General features: G+C 43.1%; 1 protein-coding gene across 1 annotated transcript in view; it reads left to right on the forward strand.

Annotated features, from left to right (window-relative positions):
• The window catches only part of LOC104413735 (receptor-type tyrosine-protein phosphatase T-like), a 115323-nt gene that overhangs the window by 67855 nt on the left and 28222 nt on the right, over positions 1-19246 (forward strand). Inside the window, exons 10-11 of the mRNA XM_010024811.1 lie at positions 7978-8165; positions 14855-14942. Coding sequence (XP_010023113.1) covers positions 7978-8165; positions 14855-14942 — 276 coding nt within the window. The remainder of the gene's footprint in view (positions 1-7977; positions 8166-14854; positions 14943-19246) is intronic.

The following is a 19246-nucleotide window of genomic DNA, read 5'->3' on the forward strand; positions in this document are numbered from 1 at the left end:
AGTCGCTTTTCCAGACGGTTTATTCCCATTTCCCAGAGACTCGATGTCATCAATAGGAAAGTCTAAAGGTAGATTTATCTTTTAGCCATACTTGAGAAGCAGGGCACAGACCTGCAGTTTGCAGGGAGGTGTCAGACTTCTCTCAGTCTGGTACTGGCATCTGTGACAACCGGATCCTCCTCTGAGAGAGCTGTTTTCCCCCCTCTGTCCTGGTAGTGAGAATGACGGTGTGAACTGCACACTAAGTAATCTGAATCTCAAGGAGCAACAGACAGATTCAGTCTGTACTTCTCATGGGAAAGCGAAAGCCAAAAAAAGTCCCCAAAACTTTCAAGATCCCAGATTTTAGAGAGGAAAAAGAGGAAATAGGAATTAAACTTGTACTGATGTATTCACAGCTCTTTCAAACTTCACTTCTACTAACCACTATATCTGAGTAAGGATTAATATCCCTGTTTTACACATGGGAAGTTAAGTACAAGGCACTTTTAAGACATGATTTACACAGACTGGTCACCCTGCCCAGTTCCATCTGAATTTAGCAGCCACAGGTGCTATGAAACAGCCCTTGGCACTGGAGAAATTTCTGTCTTGTAACTTGAAGACAAATTTAAACCTTGGTGTTCTGGCTTCTTGGATAGATTCACCAGACGTTGCTGTATGAGCAACATAAGTTTAATTTTTGACATTTATTAATATTCAATCCTGGGAAAGAAAAAGAGATCCTAAAAGGGGCATCAGTCATCCCACCACCAATATCCATCTTTGGGCACTATCTGCAGTTCGTTGCTATTTGTTCCCATCTGTTATGCCTTCTGCTAATAAATGTTCTGTATCTGCAGTAATGGATGAGTCCCTAGGCTTGGCTGTTACATGATTTGTTGATAGGAAGATAGAGGGGATTTTGGTTTTGCCTCTACTCTATTCCATGCTTGATGAATACTTTTTTATGTAATGCATGTTTTTAGCTCTGTAATTTTCTCCTCCAGCTGTAGACAGTTCTGGATTTAAATGTTTTGCACAAGCATCTTCATTAGAGAAGTGAGTATTTAATACTAGGAAATAAAGGAGGTAGATTTCCCCATGTTTAAATTTCATTAAGGCCCATGTGGTACCAGCACTGTAAGGCCTGAAGCAGAGGTTGCTTTTGGAGGAACTGTGCATGGCCAGTAGCTCTTGAAGATGTTCAGCAGATGCCATCAAGGCATTCAGCTCAGGGGAACCAGCATGTCCTTCCCTTGTATCCATTGACATCTCCCAGCAGGATTTCAACTGCTCAGGTGGTTCCTAATACCAGGAGTTGCTGCCCTCCAGAGAGGATGAGGATTGTAGTGCCTTGTAGTTTCCTGCAGATGTGCAGAGAAAGCAGAAAAAGCTCACTTTTGTAATGCCTCACACAGAAACTGGCTTCTGCTTAGAAAATCAGGACTTTGCCCTGCATTTCACTCTTCCTCAGCTTGGATGGGCTTTTGCCTGTGCCTAACCAATCTGCTGCGGGTATCCCCACAACCTGATGTTTGAATAATTAAGTAGATGTTAAGAAGGTGATACTGCTGCTTTAGCAATTGTCATCATTAGCAGCTTTTTTAATTGTGAGATGAGGGGGGTTTATGTGATGGAAGCTCCCTATCAATGGCTTGTTCTATTGAGTTACATCTGTAGCTTTCCAGGCCATGTTAGCTTCTAAGGAGTTGTGGGAAAGGCTTTCACAACAGCTTGCTGATGTTATAGAATCATAGAACCCCAGACTGTTTTGGGTTGGAAGGGACCTTAAAGCTCCTCCAGTCCCAACCCCCTGCCACGGGCAGGGACACCTTCCACTAGAGCAGGTTGCTCCGAGCCCCTGTGTCCAATGTGGCCTTGAACACTGCCAGGGACGGGGCAGCCACAGCTTCTCTGGGCACCCTGTGCCAGCGCCTCAGCACTCTCACAGGGAAGAGCTTTTGCCTCAGAGCTCATCTCAATCTCCCCTCTTGTAGGTTCAAGCCATCCCCCTTGTCCTGTCCCTACAGGCCCTTGTGCAAAGCCCCTCTCCAAGTTTCTTGTTCCAGTTTTCATGTTGGCCTGCAGCAGCATGAGCAAGAGAGACACATGCCCTCATAGGCTGGTTTTGAGCTCAATTCCTCTGACATTTCTTTCTGCCTGCAGATGATCAGGTGGCTTGGAAAAATCTCTCTTCCAGTCTTTATGGCTTCCAGTTCTGTGAGCTGTATTGGTTGCCATCAATAGTTTTTCAGCTGTCACTAATGAATTGCTGTCAGTTGTATGTCAGGTCTACTTACCTTAGAGAGCCTCTTCACCAAGGAGGCAGAGATGTGACTTGGTGACATCCACGCATCTGAACAGCTGCACTGTTACACATGTACCCTGTAGTCCCAAGTCTTAGTCCACCTCACCAAAGCATCTTCCTTACACCTTTAAAGGGATTTACTTCTATGCTAATGGATTAAATGGATGCAATATGAGTAGAACAGACTTGTGTAAGGTGTTTGCCAAGAAGGTCTTAGAATTCTTTTTAGAATCTAAACAAAATAACTTTCTCAAGTTTTTTTTTAATTATGCACATGTGGCTTCTTCATAGGCTTTGAAATGAAAGGTCCATCCTCTGCTCTCTGTCAGACTTGGTGTCAGAAGGCTATTTGTTAAGGAAAGTGCCTTTTTATAGGTCAGTTGATATCATTAGATAAATGATGCTTTCACTTTGGTTTGCCATATCTCTGTTTGTATTGTAAATAGTGTAGTATAGCTGAATATTCATCATATAATAAAGCCTTGATGCACATGAAAAAGCAAATTAATTTTGCCAGCTTGCACCATATCCTTAGTATGAGGAAAACTGATATTAGCCATGCTGGAGTCATCCTTGGGAGATGTCAAATAACTGACAACTCTTACTCTAGTGTGGAGAGACTGGATATGTATATAATTAAATCCATCACAAACACCACTCAAAGTATAATTTATTGGGTGCAAAGGATGTCTTACTGTGTTACACACTTGCAAAGCTAAGAGAATAAAAATACAAAGAGGGATGATAGGCCTGTCATTACAGACACAGAAGGAATTTGTGGATATTAAAGCAAAAGTGCTAAAAGAAACTTCTCTGCACGTACAAGATGACACATCAGTGCCACGTCACTCTCAGTTGTTTAAGGCAGTTTTCTGGTCAGGAGGCACCATCATAGTGTGTTTCCAGGTATCCACCTCTCACACTAACAAAACTACCTTTGCAAAATAAGGTGACATCTATAAAAGGATCTAGAGTTTTCATTCCCAGAGGTGCTCTGGAGGAGCAGGTCCTCTGTCAGCAGCCCTGCTGGGAAGGTGCAGAGGGGTCCAACCACAGAGCCATTGCCAGGCTGGGAATCTACTTTCTCAGCTGCTCTTCATCTTATCTGTGATATCTGTGGAGAAGTTTATCAGTTTTTCAGTGGAGGGAGGTGCTTATTTGACTTGTCTGGCTAACACCAAAATGCAACGTGTTGTAGCAGCAGGCAAGCAATAGTATCTTACCCTCAAGGTTACACATCAGATGGGGAAAGATGCCACCTAGCTGGCCTCCGCTGCAGCTTTTCTCTTCACCTTGCACTCTGTTATGTTTTCTCTTGGTAGAGTAAGCCCTCAGAGATTACTTCAGCAAGCTCATGATTATTCCTCCATCAGAGAGTCCTGAGAAGCCCCATTTCATAAGCAGGGAGAGTTTGTGAATATTAAAAGTGGAGAGTCAACACTGTTAAATTTGATTATCTGCAGTCACACACTAAACAGATAAGCTGAGACGCCTGAAGAGTTTCCCAATCCTGCTAGTTATGTGAGGCAGTGAATCATTGATTTAACGTCTTGTACAAAATTTAGGGATTTTGTGAACTCTTGGGCTGATAATGAAAGTGCCAGCTTCCAGGAATCCAAATATCTGTGTTAGCAAAGGACGTCTTACTATGGGGAGTGAGACTGTTGCACTAAAAAGGGTTAACAAACAAGCTGATAACATATTTTGCTATTGCAAGCTGCTAATATTAGAAATGATCCTCTTACAAACAGCATGTTTCCAGCAACATGCAGAATACCTGTTATAGTTACAGCTGCACAAAAAGATCTGTGGAAAATTGGAAATGGTTCTAGGAAGGAACGGGAGCCCTCAGCAGCCTGCCCTAATGAGACTTCAGAAGCTCTCAATTGATTTACGTTATCAAAGAGAAACTGAAGAAGTGATTTGGTCAGTGCCTGCATGGGTCAGGATTTCATATGCTCAGAGGGCTCTTTAATCTAACAAAAGGTGTATTAAGATTCAATGCCTTCAAGCCAAAGCGAAGCAAAATCAAATTGCAATTAAGAACTGTTTAGACAGCAAGGGTAATTAACCATTGCCCCAATTTCTGAGGTCAGAATGGAATCACCATCTCTCAAAATGTTTTAATTTGGATTATTTCTTGGTACTGTGTTCCATCATTGGAATATGGTGGCAGGTGTTCTATCAAAATAGGAGGACATATGACTAGAAATAGGACGTGCATATGAAAGATGATGAAAACCCCAGGGCACAATTCTGTATGTTTAGTAGTTTCTGAGTATTAGAGTGAATTGTTTCAAGCATCTTTCAAAAAACTTTATTTTCTTGCTTTGCTCTTTTCACTGAAAACTCCCAACAGGCACACGTGCTTCAGAGGCCAGTTTGTCCTACAAACTCATCCTCATTTGCCCAGAGAGGTGGTGGATGCCCCATCCCCAGAGACATTCAAGCCAGGCTGGATGTGGTTCTGAGCAACCTGATCTAGTTGAAGATGTCCCTGCTCACTGCAGGGAGGTTGGACTAGATGAGCTTTGGAGGTCCCTTCCAAACCGAACCATTCTGTGATTCTATGATTTGCAAGGGGCATGTTTGTGAGAAGAGGACAGAGAGAGAGGTCTGTGGAAAATTGCCTGACTTGTCTTTAGTGCAGCAATTAAAGGAGAAGGTCTGACTTTGCAGAGGGATTTTTTGTTGTCTTTTCTGGTAATAAAAGCAACAAAAGGAATAAGATGTGGTTTATAGCCACAGTCTGCAGGAGAAGCACAGCCTCTTTGGAAGCCCTCCAAAGACTTTTGGTTGATTGTCTTAGAGAGAGAGTAGTTTGTTGCTACCTCCCCTCCTACCTGCATTTGGAATTGTTTACAGAACTGCTGTAAACAGCACATCTTGAGAGAAGGTGTTGTGCTTTGCTTAGGTTTGGACTCAGGGGCTGATTAGACAGAGCAGGAGCAATATGTTGCTTGGATCAGACTTTATTAGCAGAACATACAAGCATGAGGCTCACCTCATACATAGTAATTAGTCTTCGTAAAAGCCCATCCAAAGGCTGGTGGGAATACCTGGCAGCCATCCTGAGCTGGTGCAGTTCTAGGTCTTGGGTTTCCTTTCAGGTAGCACAGAGGCCATTCAAGATGCATTTGTCACGGGTGGCCAAAGGAGGTGATCTTCTCCCTAGTTCCAGTTCTGTGTGTCATAAGGTTGAGAGTAGGGTGACCCAGATTATGTGATGCTTCTTTTAAAGCAGAAATGCTTGGCTGGGTGAGAAGCACATGAACAGTGTGATGCCACAGACCATGCTGCAAGAGCTGTTACTACAGTCAATGGGGTTCGTACCACTTTTTATCTGTCTGACCAAAGAGACCAGAAGCACAATTGTCACTGTAAACTCAAAGAAGAGAGTCATTGAGCACCTTCTTCTATCTCCAGCTTTATAACATGGGCACCTGCTTGCAGGCAGTTATACTGGAAAGGAAGGGGCACCGTTTCACCTCTCCTTACGATGCTTCTCCCCGACAAGAGAGCCAAGTATGCCAGAATTAAAGGATCTGATGAAGAGAGAAATTAATAATTGCCTGCAAAGGAGCTGACTGATCTGAGCTGCGTTGTACAAGTTGCCTGTGCTCTGCATGTGCCCTCACCGTATTAGCACTAGAGCTACACATTAGTTTTAAGACTCCCTCTCGAATAGGGATGTGGTAATGTTTCTTAATTGGGGCTGATAAAAATGTGGCATTACTTGCAGGTTCTTCAGAGAAGCCAATTGTGAAATTGGGTTTGTATTAAACCTAATGATGGAAAATTAAGTGTAGTACGTCTGTCGTAAATGGTCTGCGATAAAAATCTTCTCCTCTCCATTACAGGAGGTTAATAGGGAATAGGGGTGGAAAGATGCATTGGGAAAGCGAATCCAACGAGAGGAATTAATAAGCCTTGAAATTCCCTCTGTTCAGAGTGCTCACACTGTCATTAGTCGGAGCATTAGGGATGATTATACAAATGCTTCGGATGTTACTCTTCCTTAAATCCCAAATTTATTCACATTTTGTATGTGAGGGTTGCTGCGCTAGAGCCATAGTTCTGTAAATCTCCGAGTGTCCTGGGAATGGGACTGCGTTTATGATAACCTGGGAATCAGAAATCCTTCAATTCAGAAGCCTAATCTTCAGAGCTGATGATCACTTTGTGTAATTTATTTCAGGAGAAGTGGGATGTGTTCAGCATCCTTAATAGTTCAGCCACCAGACTTATTTATCATCTCTCACTGGAGATGAACTCCTCGTGCAGCAGTGTCCACTGCTGGCATTCCATTCTCGTAGTCCTGCAACTTCACAACTTCAAAACAGATGTTGGTATCTTCCCCCTAATATAACATTAAACCAGCCCAAGCATTATTTGTCCTGTCACTGCAGAGGCCATCTGATGCCCTCATCCCTCTGCTCCTGCCCACCTCTGCAGTGAGGGACACAGCGCAGATCCCGACTGCTGCTGATCAACCTCCATGGCTATTTCCCAAGGATAGCAGGGTTTACAGTAGCATTCCAGCCATATTTCTGTCTCACCAAAATCACCCTGAAATTGAAATTTGATTTATTTATTCTTTACCCCTTCAGAAAAACGACTGTATGACTGCTGACAGGGGATAGGGTGTAGGCTCTGTCAGTAAGAAATAAGCCTTGTGTGTACAATCTTAAGGATTTTTAAGAACAATCTGAGGGAGATATATTTACTGTTTGCTCATAGGCTGGTTTGGGGTAAGACCAGAAGGAATTGCTGCAGACTGTTAAGGCCTGTGTGTGTGAGAGGACCCAAGCATCTCAGATGCCTGTAGTCATAGGAAAAAACAATGGTTTATTTGGCCAACTGTTCGAATTTGGTCATCTCTGGAAAATAAGAAACTGAATTTTTCATTTAATCTGAGTTTCTGTTAAGTATTGTGACAGTGAATTGTTTGGTTATTTAAGTTCTTCCATATTACTTCACCAGGAATATTTTGTGTGTTTAGGGTTTTGCTGGGGCTGTAAGATTACGGTTCCAGCTGCATAGCGATAGAGGGGTTTTTAATCCGTTTCTTTAAAAAAAGAAACTTTATTCTGTTCTTACGTGCCTGAAATGTCAATTTGTGCATGCAAGATAACTATATTTTTATGCTGGCTTATTATTTCTGATAATATTACAGCTTCATAATTGACATAATTTTAGGCCTGAACCAGCAGAGCAGTTTAATTCGCCTCTAACACCCTGTGTGACTTATTTGAAATGCTAATGATTTGTTTGCTATTAACATGGCCCCTTTGAGTTATCTCATACTGTAAACCCCAAATCCCACTCTGGTATCTGCTCATCTGTATGTATCTGAGTCATGTTCTTTGCAGGTTTGTGAAGACAGGTATGTAATTCAATTGGAGTTGTTATGCACAGCTCACCCTTACAAAATCTGCTATTTCAGTCTCTGTGCTGTGTCCTTATTAGCCTGACTGGCTATTTACTCTGTTCTATCTCATTGGGTTTACTTAAGTGTGGTTTAGTCTCTCCAGGAAGCTGTAGGCAAGTGTGTACTTACTTCTTTACTTTCTTTTGCCTGCACCAACCTATGGGGTGGTGGAGAAACAAATAAACTAACAGAGCAAGAATGAGAGTGGAAGTACCAGATAGGTGAAAGCTTGTTTTGCCTCCCTGTCTTAAAACAGACAGTAGCCATGGAGAGATGACCCAGCCAACCCTGACTATCCAGACCCACCCGTTCCGGAGCTGCGAGCCGGTGGAAATGTCCTACCCCCGGGGGCAGTTCCAGCCAGCCATCCGAGTGGCCGACCTGCTGCAGCACATCACCCAGATGAAGCGAGGACAGGGCTATGGATTTAAAGAGGAGTATGAGGTGAGAGGAACGTTTGCTCACATCAATGAGTAGAAGGATAGATGCTTGGGAGGGGAGGATAATTGTTTTTCAGAGCTTCTGTTCCTTAATTCCCTTACCCTCTTAATCCTTTCCTTTCTCCATTGTATTTCCATTTATGAGGGTAGGATTTTGCAGTGCTAGCACTCTTTGATGGCCCTCTAGTCTGAAGAAGAGGTGTTTACTACAGCAGTAAGATGATGACATTGTGCTCATCTGTTAGGATGTACCCTCTCTGTCATAAAGAGATGACAGTAAATGTCTAAAGGTGCTGAACTCAGTGGAGGACCTGGAGTCCCATAGTCCCTTACTCGTTAATGTGCTTTTGTTGACAACAGTGCAAGCCAGGTTTTAAGAAAAGGAAGGGCTTTTGCTTGAACTTTTGGGGATGTTCATTTGCTCTGAAACAATTGGTCAAACTAAATCACAGTGTAATGACCCAGCTGCAGAATTGTAAAGGCAAAGGCAGGAAACCTGTGTAGCTTAAATGATGGTGGAGTGTTCTAGTATGCTCAGGCGTCTGGCTCTGAATGTGTTTGACTGATGTCCTCTTCCATGTGTGGAGACAAGCAAAAAGTAAGCTGTAAAAATTAAAGCAACCATCCTCCCCTCTCATCTTCCCCCCAGTCTGGAATGACCAGGAGCATAATCCAAATGACCACCAGGAACTTGACACTGGGAGGGAGCTGGAAGAGGAATATGTATTTAGAGCACTGAGAACAGAAGAGGGAAATAACATCAAACATATGTGAAACTTTACCCTGGCAAGCGATAATTGTAATGAATGTAGTAAGCTTGTGGGAAGGCAATAAGCAATTAATATGCATAGTGGCATTAAAACTACTTAAAAATAACATAACATCTGTGAAAAATAAGGTACTTAATGAAACCAGCTCACTTTTCCACCCTGCAAGCCAGGGTCCATGGGGTTTGCATCACCGATGCTGGGGTTTGTTGTAATTGAGAGGCAGTCTTCTCCTGCTTGTCATCCAAGAGTATTTTTTTAATCAGATGGCATCAAAGACTGTCATAACAAATGTTCCTGGTATCTGTATGTGAACCAGGTCTAGTCACTCATGCCCTGTAATCGATCACACTAATCAAACTATCAATATAAAGAGCTCTGTTTAATACTGAGAAAGGGTAATAATTCTCCTAGGAGACCTCCTTAGCTCCCCCTTGGCCTCCATTTCCATGACAGTACCCAAAACTACGTTCAGCTCAATTACAGATGCCCTAAGATCTAGTTCTTGATGCTCAAGAAGAAAACAGGTGCTGGCATATATGTAATTTTCTAGCACTGGCATTGGTAATTATCAAAATAGCACATTAGCATGAAAAATGTCAATGCAACTTTCAGCTCCACAAGTTCTGCCTTTCCCAGAAAGTGCTATCTCCGTACGTATGTAATGACTGTGACATTATAGAGATTTGCATAATTCCTTTCTTTACAAGAAATAGCCTGGAGAATGCCACAAGCTCTCAAATCGCATGTGCTGCTCTACCCTCCAATTAGAGGCAACTGCCCGAAGCAGCAGCAGTCGTTTTCAGTGGTGTAATTTGGTTTTCAAAGCCTGGGATGCCGGGAACACTTCAGCTCCAAAGAGCTTCCAGCCACCACCAGCAATCCTACAGATTTGGCATGATCGCAAATTCATGGAATGGTTTGTGTCGGAAGAGACCTTAAAGCTCATCCAGTTCCAACCCCCTGCCACAGGCAGGGACACCTTCCACTAGAGCAGGTTGCTCCAAGCCCCTGTGTCCAACCTGGCCTTGAACACTGCCAGGGATGGGGCAGCCACAGCTTCTCTGGGCACCCTGTGCCAGCGCCTCAGCACCCTCACAGGGAAGAATTTCTTCATTATATCCAACCTAAGTCTCCCCTATTTAAGTTTGAACCCATCACCCCTTGTCCTATCGCCCTAGTCCCTGATGAAGGTCCCTCTCCAGCAGCCTTGTAGCCTCCTTCAGACACTGGAAGCTGCTCTGAGGTCTCCCGCAGCTTCTCTTCTCCAGGCTGAACAGCCCCAATGTTCTCAGCCTGTCTTCATACAGGAGATGCTCCAGCCCCTGATCAAACTCGTGGCCTCCTCTGGACTTGTTCCAACAGCTCCATGTCCTTCTTATGCTGGGGAGACCAGAACTATATGCAGTACTCCAGGTAGGGTCCCATGAGAGCAGAGTTGAGGGATATCAAGGAGTATTACAACTCCCAGAGGGCAGGAGGTTGAAGTTGTCTGAAATGATGTCTCAGGCTGGTATCTGGAGGAACACAAAGCTCCAAAACTGACTTGGCAAAAACACTTTGCAGAATGATTGAGAAAATCTTAGAAAAGAATCTGGTGTCTCTTTTAAAATGCCTTTTGATGCACTAATACTAGTGTCATCTCCAAATATGTTTTTCCTTCTAAGGAGCTGATTTTCTACTTACTTTGCAAATTGATGGCATAAATTACAGCCTGTTTAGTGACATGTTGGCAAATAATTTTACTCTCATGAAAAATCACTTTGAATGGAGTATATCAGTCACTATGTGACAATCTCTTATCTCTGAACATTCTCATCTCCACTAAGTAACTGGAAATTGCGTTTGGTACTTGTTTAAGTACACCTTCACCTACAGACCATTAGAGCACAGGCAGCATGTTCTACCAAGGGCATCTAGGAAAGCATTTGTGGTGCTTGCACCTTGCATAGAATCTCCCCGCTGAGATGAAAAGCAGGCTGTGATTGTGGAAGTGGTGTCACTGTACGTGTGAAATGGATGATAACTGTGTGTGTGAAGGTAGGAATCTGTCAGCACTTGCCATGTGTCTGTTAGTTTGGGTCTGCCTGCTGACCTGGGGCTGAAGTGCAATTTGGGCCTCTGTGGCTGCTGCTGTTTAGCCATAGAATGTGTATACCACAAGAGAATAATGTATCACTGGTACTGGATGTAGATAGCACTATTTGGGGTTAGGTATAATCATAAACATTTAAACAGGACACATTTAAATGTCCCATATTCCTTCTTCATAACTTATCAGCTCTGATTTGTTGTGAGCTGTGGGGCTAGTCCCATAGACTCATTTCAAGTACGAGTTACTGGCTATGGAGATAATAAGCTTAAGTGTCCAAACTCATTTTCTAGTATGATTTAGGATGTCGCTGAAGTAACTTCTCCTGCTGCATTACTGAAGTCGGTCAGTTATTTTGGATTTTGTGGCTTCTTCCTTGTGCATGTTCGTATTGAGATTCTTCAGCTTGTTGAAATCACCTCTGGATTTTAACCCTTTCATTTCTGGCTGCACAGCTTCTATCTGGTGAAAAGAATAGGTCCTGTGGTTCAGGCTATGATATGACATTACCGCATGTTTGGCAGCAGGATGTTACTGTAGGTGCTGTCCTTGGTAAACACTGGTTTAAGGCTTTGCTATGAACCGGGATAGGCAACTGAACTGGGGAAGTACTGCTTTTCAGGTTATATTGTCTTTTAGCCAAAGCAGTTTTTAACCCTGGGTCACAGCAGAGTCGTGGGACCAGTTTTGCCACCACTGCTGAGAAGACAGTGATGCAGAGAGAGGACCAGGACTCTGTAGCACACTTGGAGATGAGCAGCACGGCTTTTAATTGATGTTGCCTTTGGCAGCAATATTGCAGCATTGGAGTAGATCAGTGCAGATGAATGATTCAAGTTTTCCTATTTAAATTAAAAACAGCAAACTAACTAAATGCATCCATTGGAAATTTAAATTGGCTCGCAGGAAGCCTCAATTTAATGTGAACACTTTAGTTATATTTGGGCTGTGGTGCTTAGAAAGCTTGATTGAGATGAAGCTGACTTTTAGAGTCCTATCCTCGTCATTTCAGATCAAAATCAGATCAATTTAGCTTAAAAAGCATCATTGTAACGTATATTTTATGACTGGGAAGATATTTCATTATACATTTTATAAAACTTCTCTAGAAAAGGAAGAAAAGCCCAAAAATCAAGTCCAGGTTTGTGAACACTGGAATTTTGCTGTTAGAAACTCAAAGAAAGAGGGAGCATTTCTTGTGAAATACAGATCAAATACCGACACCTGATTTATCCTATTTACCATTACTGATAATGCAGAGAAGCACAAACATTTTTGCTATTATAGAGATACTGTGCCAGGAAAACCTGAAGGAACAAAACATTAGATGAGCTCTTTTTCTGCATGCAACCAAATTATAAGCGATACTTTTGCATTTGTACATACAGTTTCCATTCTGGGTGCTGCACCTTCAGTGACCCCATAGAAAGTTATTTGTGCTGTACCACCCATGTACACACAGTTAACTCCAGTTTGTTCATCTGGTGTGCATAAAACTGGGGGATAAGGGGGATACGCTTCTGCAAATGTAGTTTATATTCCTCACCAGCCAGAGCTGTGCTCCTTTTCCCAAGGTGGATAGTTCTGTGCAAAGCAGAGATTTCTTTGGTATTGAATGAGATGGAAAATCCTGGATTCTTAAATCCCTGGAAGCTACCAGGCTAATATAAAAACATCAGTTTCAATGGAGAATTTCATGTTCAAATCGCACAGGGTTTGTTGAAAAGGTATTTATTGCACCTGATGTATTTTCTTTGGCCAAGATAGCTCCTCCCAATGGAAGTGATGAGAAAGGTTTTCCCCTTTTTTTCTTTTTCTTTTCAGATAGCTGTGGTTAGATGTCTAATGACTGTTGCCATTCTCTGGTCAATCTGCTGTAATAGTTGATATTAGTGGGAAAATAAGGCACCTTTTTCCTCAGTCTTTGAAGATGAAAATGGACCTTCCTTAGCTCTTTTCTTTTGCTTGGGGATTTTTTGTTTTGTGTGGTTTGTTGGTTGGGTTGGGATTTTCTGCTCAGGAGATGAGTTGCTGTTTGGAAACAGCTGCCTGTAAAGGAAATAGATGTGTGATCAAAGCCCTGCCAATTACAGAGTTATTACTCTTTATCCTGGGCTTTTGAATAGGAGCTCACTCTCCCTGTCTGCTGCTAGCAGTGCTGGTGGCAGTGCTGTAGTGCCTGACATTTTCTGTCCTGGAACCCTTCAGGGGGACATTCACAATGATCTGCTCTGCCAGGGCTTTGCTTGTATTAAGTTTAATTGTAATATCACTGTTGTAGATCCTAATAATTATGTCATTCTGCTATTGCATTCAGGCTCTGTAATAGACCTGAGTGGCTTGTGAAGATGAGTATAAATTCATTTACTAGCACAGCTGTGTCACACTACCCACTGCTAGCCAAGGAAGATATGATTCTACAATGACTGTAGTATAAAAAAAACCCATAATTTCCTAGGGACCATCAATAATACAATTTATCATGTTGCTTTTGTTTTTAGTAATGTGGGATCATGTTAGGGAGTAGTAGATCTTGGAGGACGCAGATCTATAGGGGCAATTCAGTGGGTGGTGTGCTCCTCACCTGTGTTTTTGGCACAGGTCAAGGCTAGGCTCTCTGTAGCCACCAGCAGCAGTTTGCAGATCATAGAATTATAGAATAGCTCGAGTTGGAAGGGACCTTCAAAGCTCACCTAGTCCAACCCCCTGCAATGGGCAGGGACATCTTCAACTAGATCGTGGCTTTCCATTCAGTCATGATGAGCAATGCCCAGGGAGCAGTTGCTGTTGCTGTTCCAGCAGTAAGCACTGTTGTGGCTGCTGCTTGTATCTATGCTGACATGCCATTCCTGACCATCCCGAGACAGGGAGAAGGCTCATCCTGCTTACAGGCATTCAGGCTATCTTCCAGGGAAGGCAAGACCATCCTCCAGCCAGATCCCATGAAACTGATGTTTCAGAATCATAGAATCCCAGACTGTTTTGGGTTGGAAGGGACCTTAAAGCTCATCCAGTCCCAATCCCTGCCACGGGCAGGGGCACTTTCCACTAGAGCAGGTTGCTCCAAGCCCCTCTGTCCAACCTGGCCTTGAACACTGCCAGGGATGGGGCAGCCACAGCTTCTCTGGGCACCCTGTGCTTTTCCTGGCTCTGCCTTGGTGAACCTTCCTGGACGTGTCCCAAGGGGAAAGTGGCTTATTTGAGTGTGTACAGAATAGTTGTAGTGCCAGGCTGAGGGTAGCACCATGTGCCGCCGGTTTCCTTACCCCATCCTTTCTCAAAGAAAAGAGCAGATTTTAGGAAAACGCCTGGTTATTTTCATACTTCATGAGCACATTTTACCTCCTTTTGCCTCTCTTCCTTACACATGATCTAAACCCTGAGCTGCTTTATTTTTCCCCAAGGAAAACCAGCTAGTGGTTTGCATTGCGTCACTCCATTATTAATACAGACCTAGGTGAAACCACTGTATCTGTTTTCAATTTAAATATGAAAGTCTGAGCACTGTGTTTGTATGGATATGAAATCCCCACAAACCCTGTTCTGCAGGAGGAACGAAGTTAACCTGTGGCTGTGCAGCCAGAAACAAATTCCCCTGATCCTTTTACATCTGAAGGAGCAGGATGAAAGTGATTCTTCACTGGCACAAGCCAAGAGCTGCAAATGGTCTGCACCAAGCTCTGCTTCTTGCCTTAGTGGATGTGCCCTTTCCTCAAGAACACTTGTGTGCTTGGTTGATGACTGAATTATGCAGTGCCTTTATTTTTGCCCTGCTCAGTCATCTTAAGGCATTGGCCAACTATTTATAAACTGTCCATACTGTTTGTTTTGCAGGCATTACCCGAGGGGCAGACAGCATCCTGGGATACAGCCAAGGAAGACGAAAACCGCAATAAGAACAGATACGGAAACATAATCTCCTGTAGGTGTAAATTCCCATTAACCTGACCTTTCTGTGAGATGTTGTATGCATCCTGGGGAAAAGGGTGTGTTGGAGAACCTCACAAAAAGCTGGTTTGCAGTGCTGAGGATTCGGTGCGTTCGTTCCATGTTACATTTCTGTGATTTTAGTTTGTATTACAGGCTTTATTCATTGTTTTACATAAAGTCATTGCATGACTTGATGGTTTATGCAAATCTTCTATCAGCTTTGCTTTGTGCTCAATGTTTGCAATGTAAGGGCTAAATCCTTTTGCCAGCTATTCATGGTGGGTGGGTGGTGATGCCCATTTTCTGTCCATTTCTACTGCATGAACCATCAGTGCCACATATGGGAGCACTGAAGGAGATGCAGATATATCAGATTCTTAGTCAGGGATCAGAGATGAGATTTTCTCCCTCCTTGCGGTCAGTAACTGGTGAAGCAATCACTGCTTGTCTTCAGAGAGCTGGTTTGATGTGTGGGACAAGCTTAGCTTCTGCCTCAGAATCACAATTATGCAGCTGAAAATACACTAAAGCTTCTTAGTTTTACTCCTTTCAATAACCACTTACTCTTGATGTTATAGGAATATTGATGCATCACAGAACTGCAGGGCAGTGAATGACTCTATAAAACCATTCAGGTCAGCTTTGTTCTCCAAGTTAGGACTAGATTCACCTCTGCCATTTTGATCAGATACTTCTCCAGGCAGCTTACCCCGTGTTCCATTATTCCTTACAATGACTGGGGAGAGGAGGTGGGAGAGGTAATTCTTTGTAAGGGCTGCTAAGCAGCATCAAGTGGGAGAAGCCAGGCCTTAGACCATCAGAACAAGAAATAAGAGTATGAATGAATTTGCCATAGATTTTCATGACTGGATAAATCTGTAGAACGCTAGAAGAGAAGAATGAAGTCATGCTGAGTGATACATCTAGTACTCTATTTTTTCTGAGGTTAAATATGTATTTCCTGTAGAACAAGCAGATTTACTAAAGAATTAAAAAAACCCTTGGCCACAAGAACGATCATCTCACACATAACTATTCCTCTCTTAAGACTTGAAAGAAGTGGTTTCATGTAAACAGTCTGGGGAGAATGGCAAAAGAAAGTTAGTTCAGGGATCCCATGGTAAAGATGAAGAGATCTGGAAATGAATAACAGAAATTTGTGAGCCCTGCTCTGTTCCCACTTCTGCTGCTGGTTTCTGCATTGGCTGGGAGCAGGTCACCAGTTCCGTCAGTCCTTTCTTCTCCATGTGGAAAAAGGAAGTGATAGCACTGCAGTATTACAGCTAGTGTGGAAATCATCTCCCTGAACCTCACTGCAAGTTCCTCATGGCAAAGCGAGATGTCTCCAGACAGAGGTTCAGTTTACCTGTCTGTACGATTAGCTTAGATTAAATTAGTCTAAAACAGGCACATCATCCAGCTATAACAACTACACACTGGATTGAAGATGAAAGTGCCATAGTAAAAGGAAGGAAACGTGGAAGACTTCTTGTTTCTTTGTATGATCTTGATGAAGCAGTTGATATAAAAGTAGAGATGAGAAGAGACAAGTCTGTGTGCAGTAGCCACCATCTCATCTATATTGAAGTTCGCAAAGAACGTGTTCAACCCCAAGTGAAATGAGAGAAGAAATTAAGGAAGCAAAATCAAGGAAGATGAATGGGGCATTATCTGAAGGGAAGATGAAGATGTTCACAAAGATGAATTGTGGTCTAACAAAGAGTAATGGTAGCCTTCTAGCTATAAATATAAATACAGTAGAAATACAGATAGGAGGTGATGCACTTGAATAAGGGAATGTAAAACGTAATAAAAGCTAAGGAAGAAGTATAAAACATAGCTCTATAAAACATCAGGAAAAAAGCTCAAGTTTGAGGCCTGTTGGGAAAGGTTTCAGGGTAAGGTAGAAAGGAATAGATCAAGAAATGAAGGTAGTGAAAGAGAGGAAGGGTGCACAGGAGTTGGAGGTAAATTACAAAGTTGAGTGGGTTTTTTTCGTTTCAAATATTTATCAGGACAAAGAGTTTGAGGAGGAGACAACAGCTCTTCTGAAAGACAGCAGGGAGCATTCAGCAATGTGCAATAAAGAGTGATAAAATGGAGCAAAACCCTCGCTTCACTTTGCAGAGGCTGGGGAGAAGGGAGGGAGGATGTCTAAGGAAGGAGCATTGGAACTAGATGAGCTTAAGGTCCTTTCCAACCCTAACTATTCTATGATTCTATGTTCTGTAAAACCAGTGGGAAATGCTCGGTGGTGTCACTGGGTAAGTCTTGAGCCAAAGCCCACTGATGGCAATGCTGGGCAACTTCCATGAGTAAAGGCAAGGACAGGACACAGGATTGAGAGCAGACAACAGGAGAGTAGATCCCTCTAGGGAGGTGATAAAAACGAATTGTGCTCAGAGGGTGCAAACTGTGCAAAAGCCAGAGCAGGGAGGTGGAACACGATGAGACCCCTAGCTGCTTTGTTGTACTAGAATTGTAATTGCTGGTAAAACCCAGAGTATGCAGTGATTGCTTGTACCAGCTTACTTGGTGAAAGGCTGCAGATGGCAAGTAATGTGATTTATTTAACCACAGTTACCATTCCCCCACTCCTGGAACAAGATACCCCATGCCTTTTGGGCAGTGAATTGAAAAGTCAGATTTGATCTAACTTTTGTAACTGCTTCAGAGACTTCTGTTAAAATGTGGGTTTGTAAGCTCTCGCATAAGTAGCGTTGCTCAGTGAATCACAGCAAATGAGATCTTGTCTTTATGGCCTTCTGGGTAATAGTACATTTCCAGCACTGTTTCACTCAGCTCACTGCTTTCCCAGGGCTGTATTAACATCGTGCCTCCCTGTGAAAACCTAGGTCTCACTGCCAGCCCCACCATCTGCTGTTCTTACATTTGCAAACCAAAACTGCAGATGAGATTAATCTCATCATGGAGAGGAGATGCAAGAGAGTTCTAAGCTCTAAGTTCTCTCTCTCTACAACGACCTGAAAGGAGGATGGAGTCAGGAGGTGGCTGGTCTCTTCTCCACAGTAACAAGTGACAGTAACAAGTGATGGGACAAGAGGAAATGGCCTCAAGCTGCACCAGGGGAGGTTTAGGCTGGAGATTAGGAACAATTCCCTCCCCAGAGGGTGCTCAGGCATTGGAACAGGCTGCCCAGGGCAGCGCTGGAGTCACCGTCCCTGCAAGTGTTCGCAAACCATGTGGACAAGGCCCTCAGTGCCATGGGTTAGTGGTGGCCTTGGCAGTGCTGGGGAATGGTTGGGCTTGATGATTTTAAAGGTCTTTTCCAACCTCATTGATTCTGTGATTCTATCTATGATTCTCTCATGCTTTAAACCCCAGTTTTCAAGGTTCCCTTCAATCTGCAATGCTTATATGTTTTTTTGGAGAAAAAGAAAAGCTGAGGAGTGGATTTGGGGCCTGTGTGGCCACAGAAATCCCCTGTTGATGGTGGAAGGATGGATTGTGACTGCACAGATTTACCATGCTGGAGGAAACTGCCCTACTTGAACTTTTTATTGTAGCAGTAATGTCCATGAACTTTGCTTTGGGTATAAATGCTGTAAATACAACAACAATTGTGGAGCTGCAAGATTTTTCTGTAGAGGGCAAGGGTAGGTAGTGGATCCATTCACATGCTGAAGCAAAGTGATTTAAACTTGCTTCAGGGCTTAGATATTGAGGACTTCAAAGCACGTTGGCAAGCGGTTGTTAGGGTAGGGATATTGAACTGAACTCATAGAAGAGAAAACATCCAGAAGCTATGTGGGACCTTTGGTTCTATTCTTCTATTTCCCCCCCTCTAGTCCAGATTTAGAGCCATTATACTGGGTAATGAGAGTGAAAACTCTCAGATGAGAGCTGAGGACATAAAGACATAGGATTGTGTTTTGGAGTGGAGTATGTTCCCACTTAGGCACCACAGGTTTAAAGTCTTGTGATGGTCCATTAAAAACTTGAGTTGATGACAAAAGACAAGAGAAGTTTGCTTCATTTCCTTCACACTCTGGCTACCATGTGCTTCAGGCTGGAACACTGTGAATTAATCAGAGAATTTTATGGTAGAAGAGACAAAGAACAGATTGAGATTAACAGAGATTTCAGCTGAAACGTTGGTGGAGTGCACTTCTTGGCCGTGGAAAGGGATAATGCACAGTCAGTATTGGATTTAGAATAACGGTCGTATCTTTCAAGGATTTTTATTCCATGGTTTCTTCTGTAATGCCTAAACGCTTGCTTGTCTGTGCAGTGCCAATGGATCTCAGTCACAAGAGGAGGGGATAAATCACACCT

Source organism: Nestor notabilis, unplaced genomic scaffold, assembly GCF_000696875.1.
Source record: "Nestor notabilis isolate BGI_N333 unplaced genomic scaffold, ASM69687v1 scaffold3952, whole genome shotgun sequence".
NCBI classification, from domain to species: domain Eukaryota; kingdom Metazoa; phylum Chordata; class Aves; order Psittaciformes; family Psittacidae; genus Nestor; species Nestor notabilis.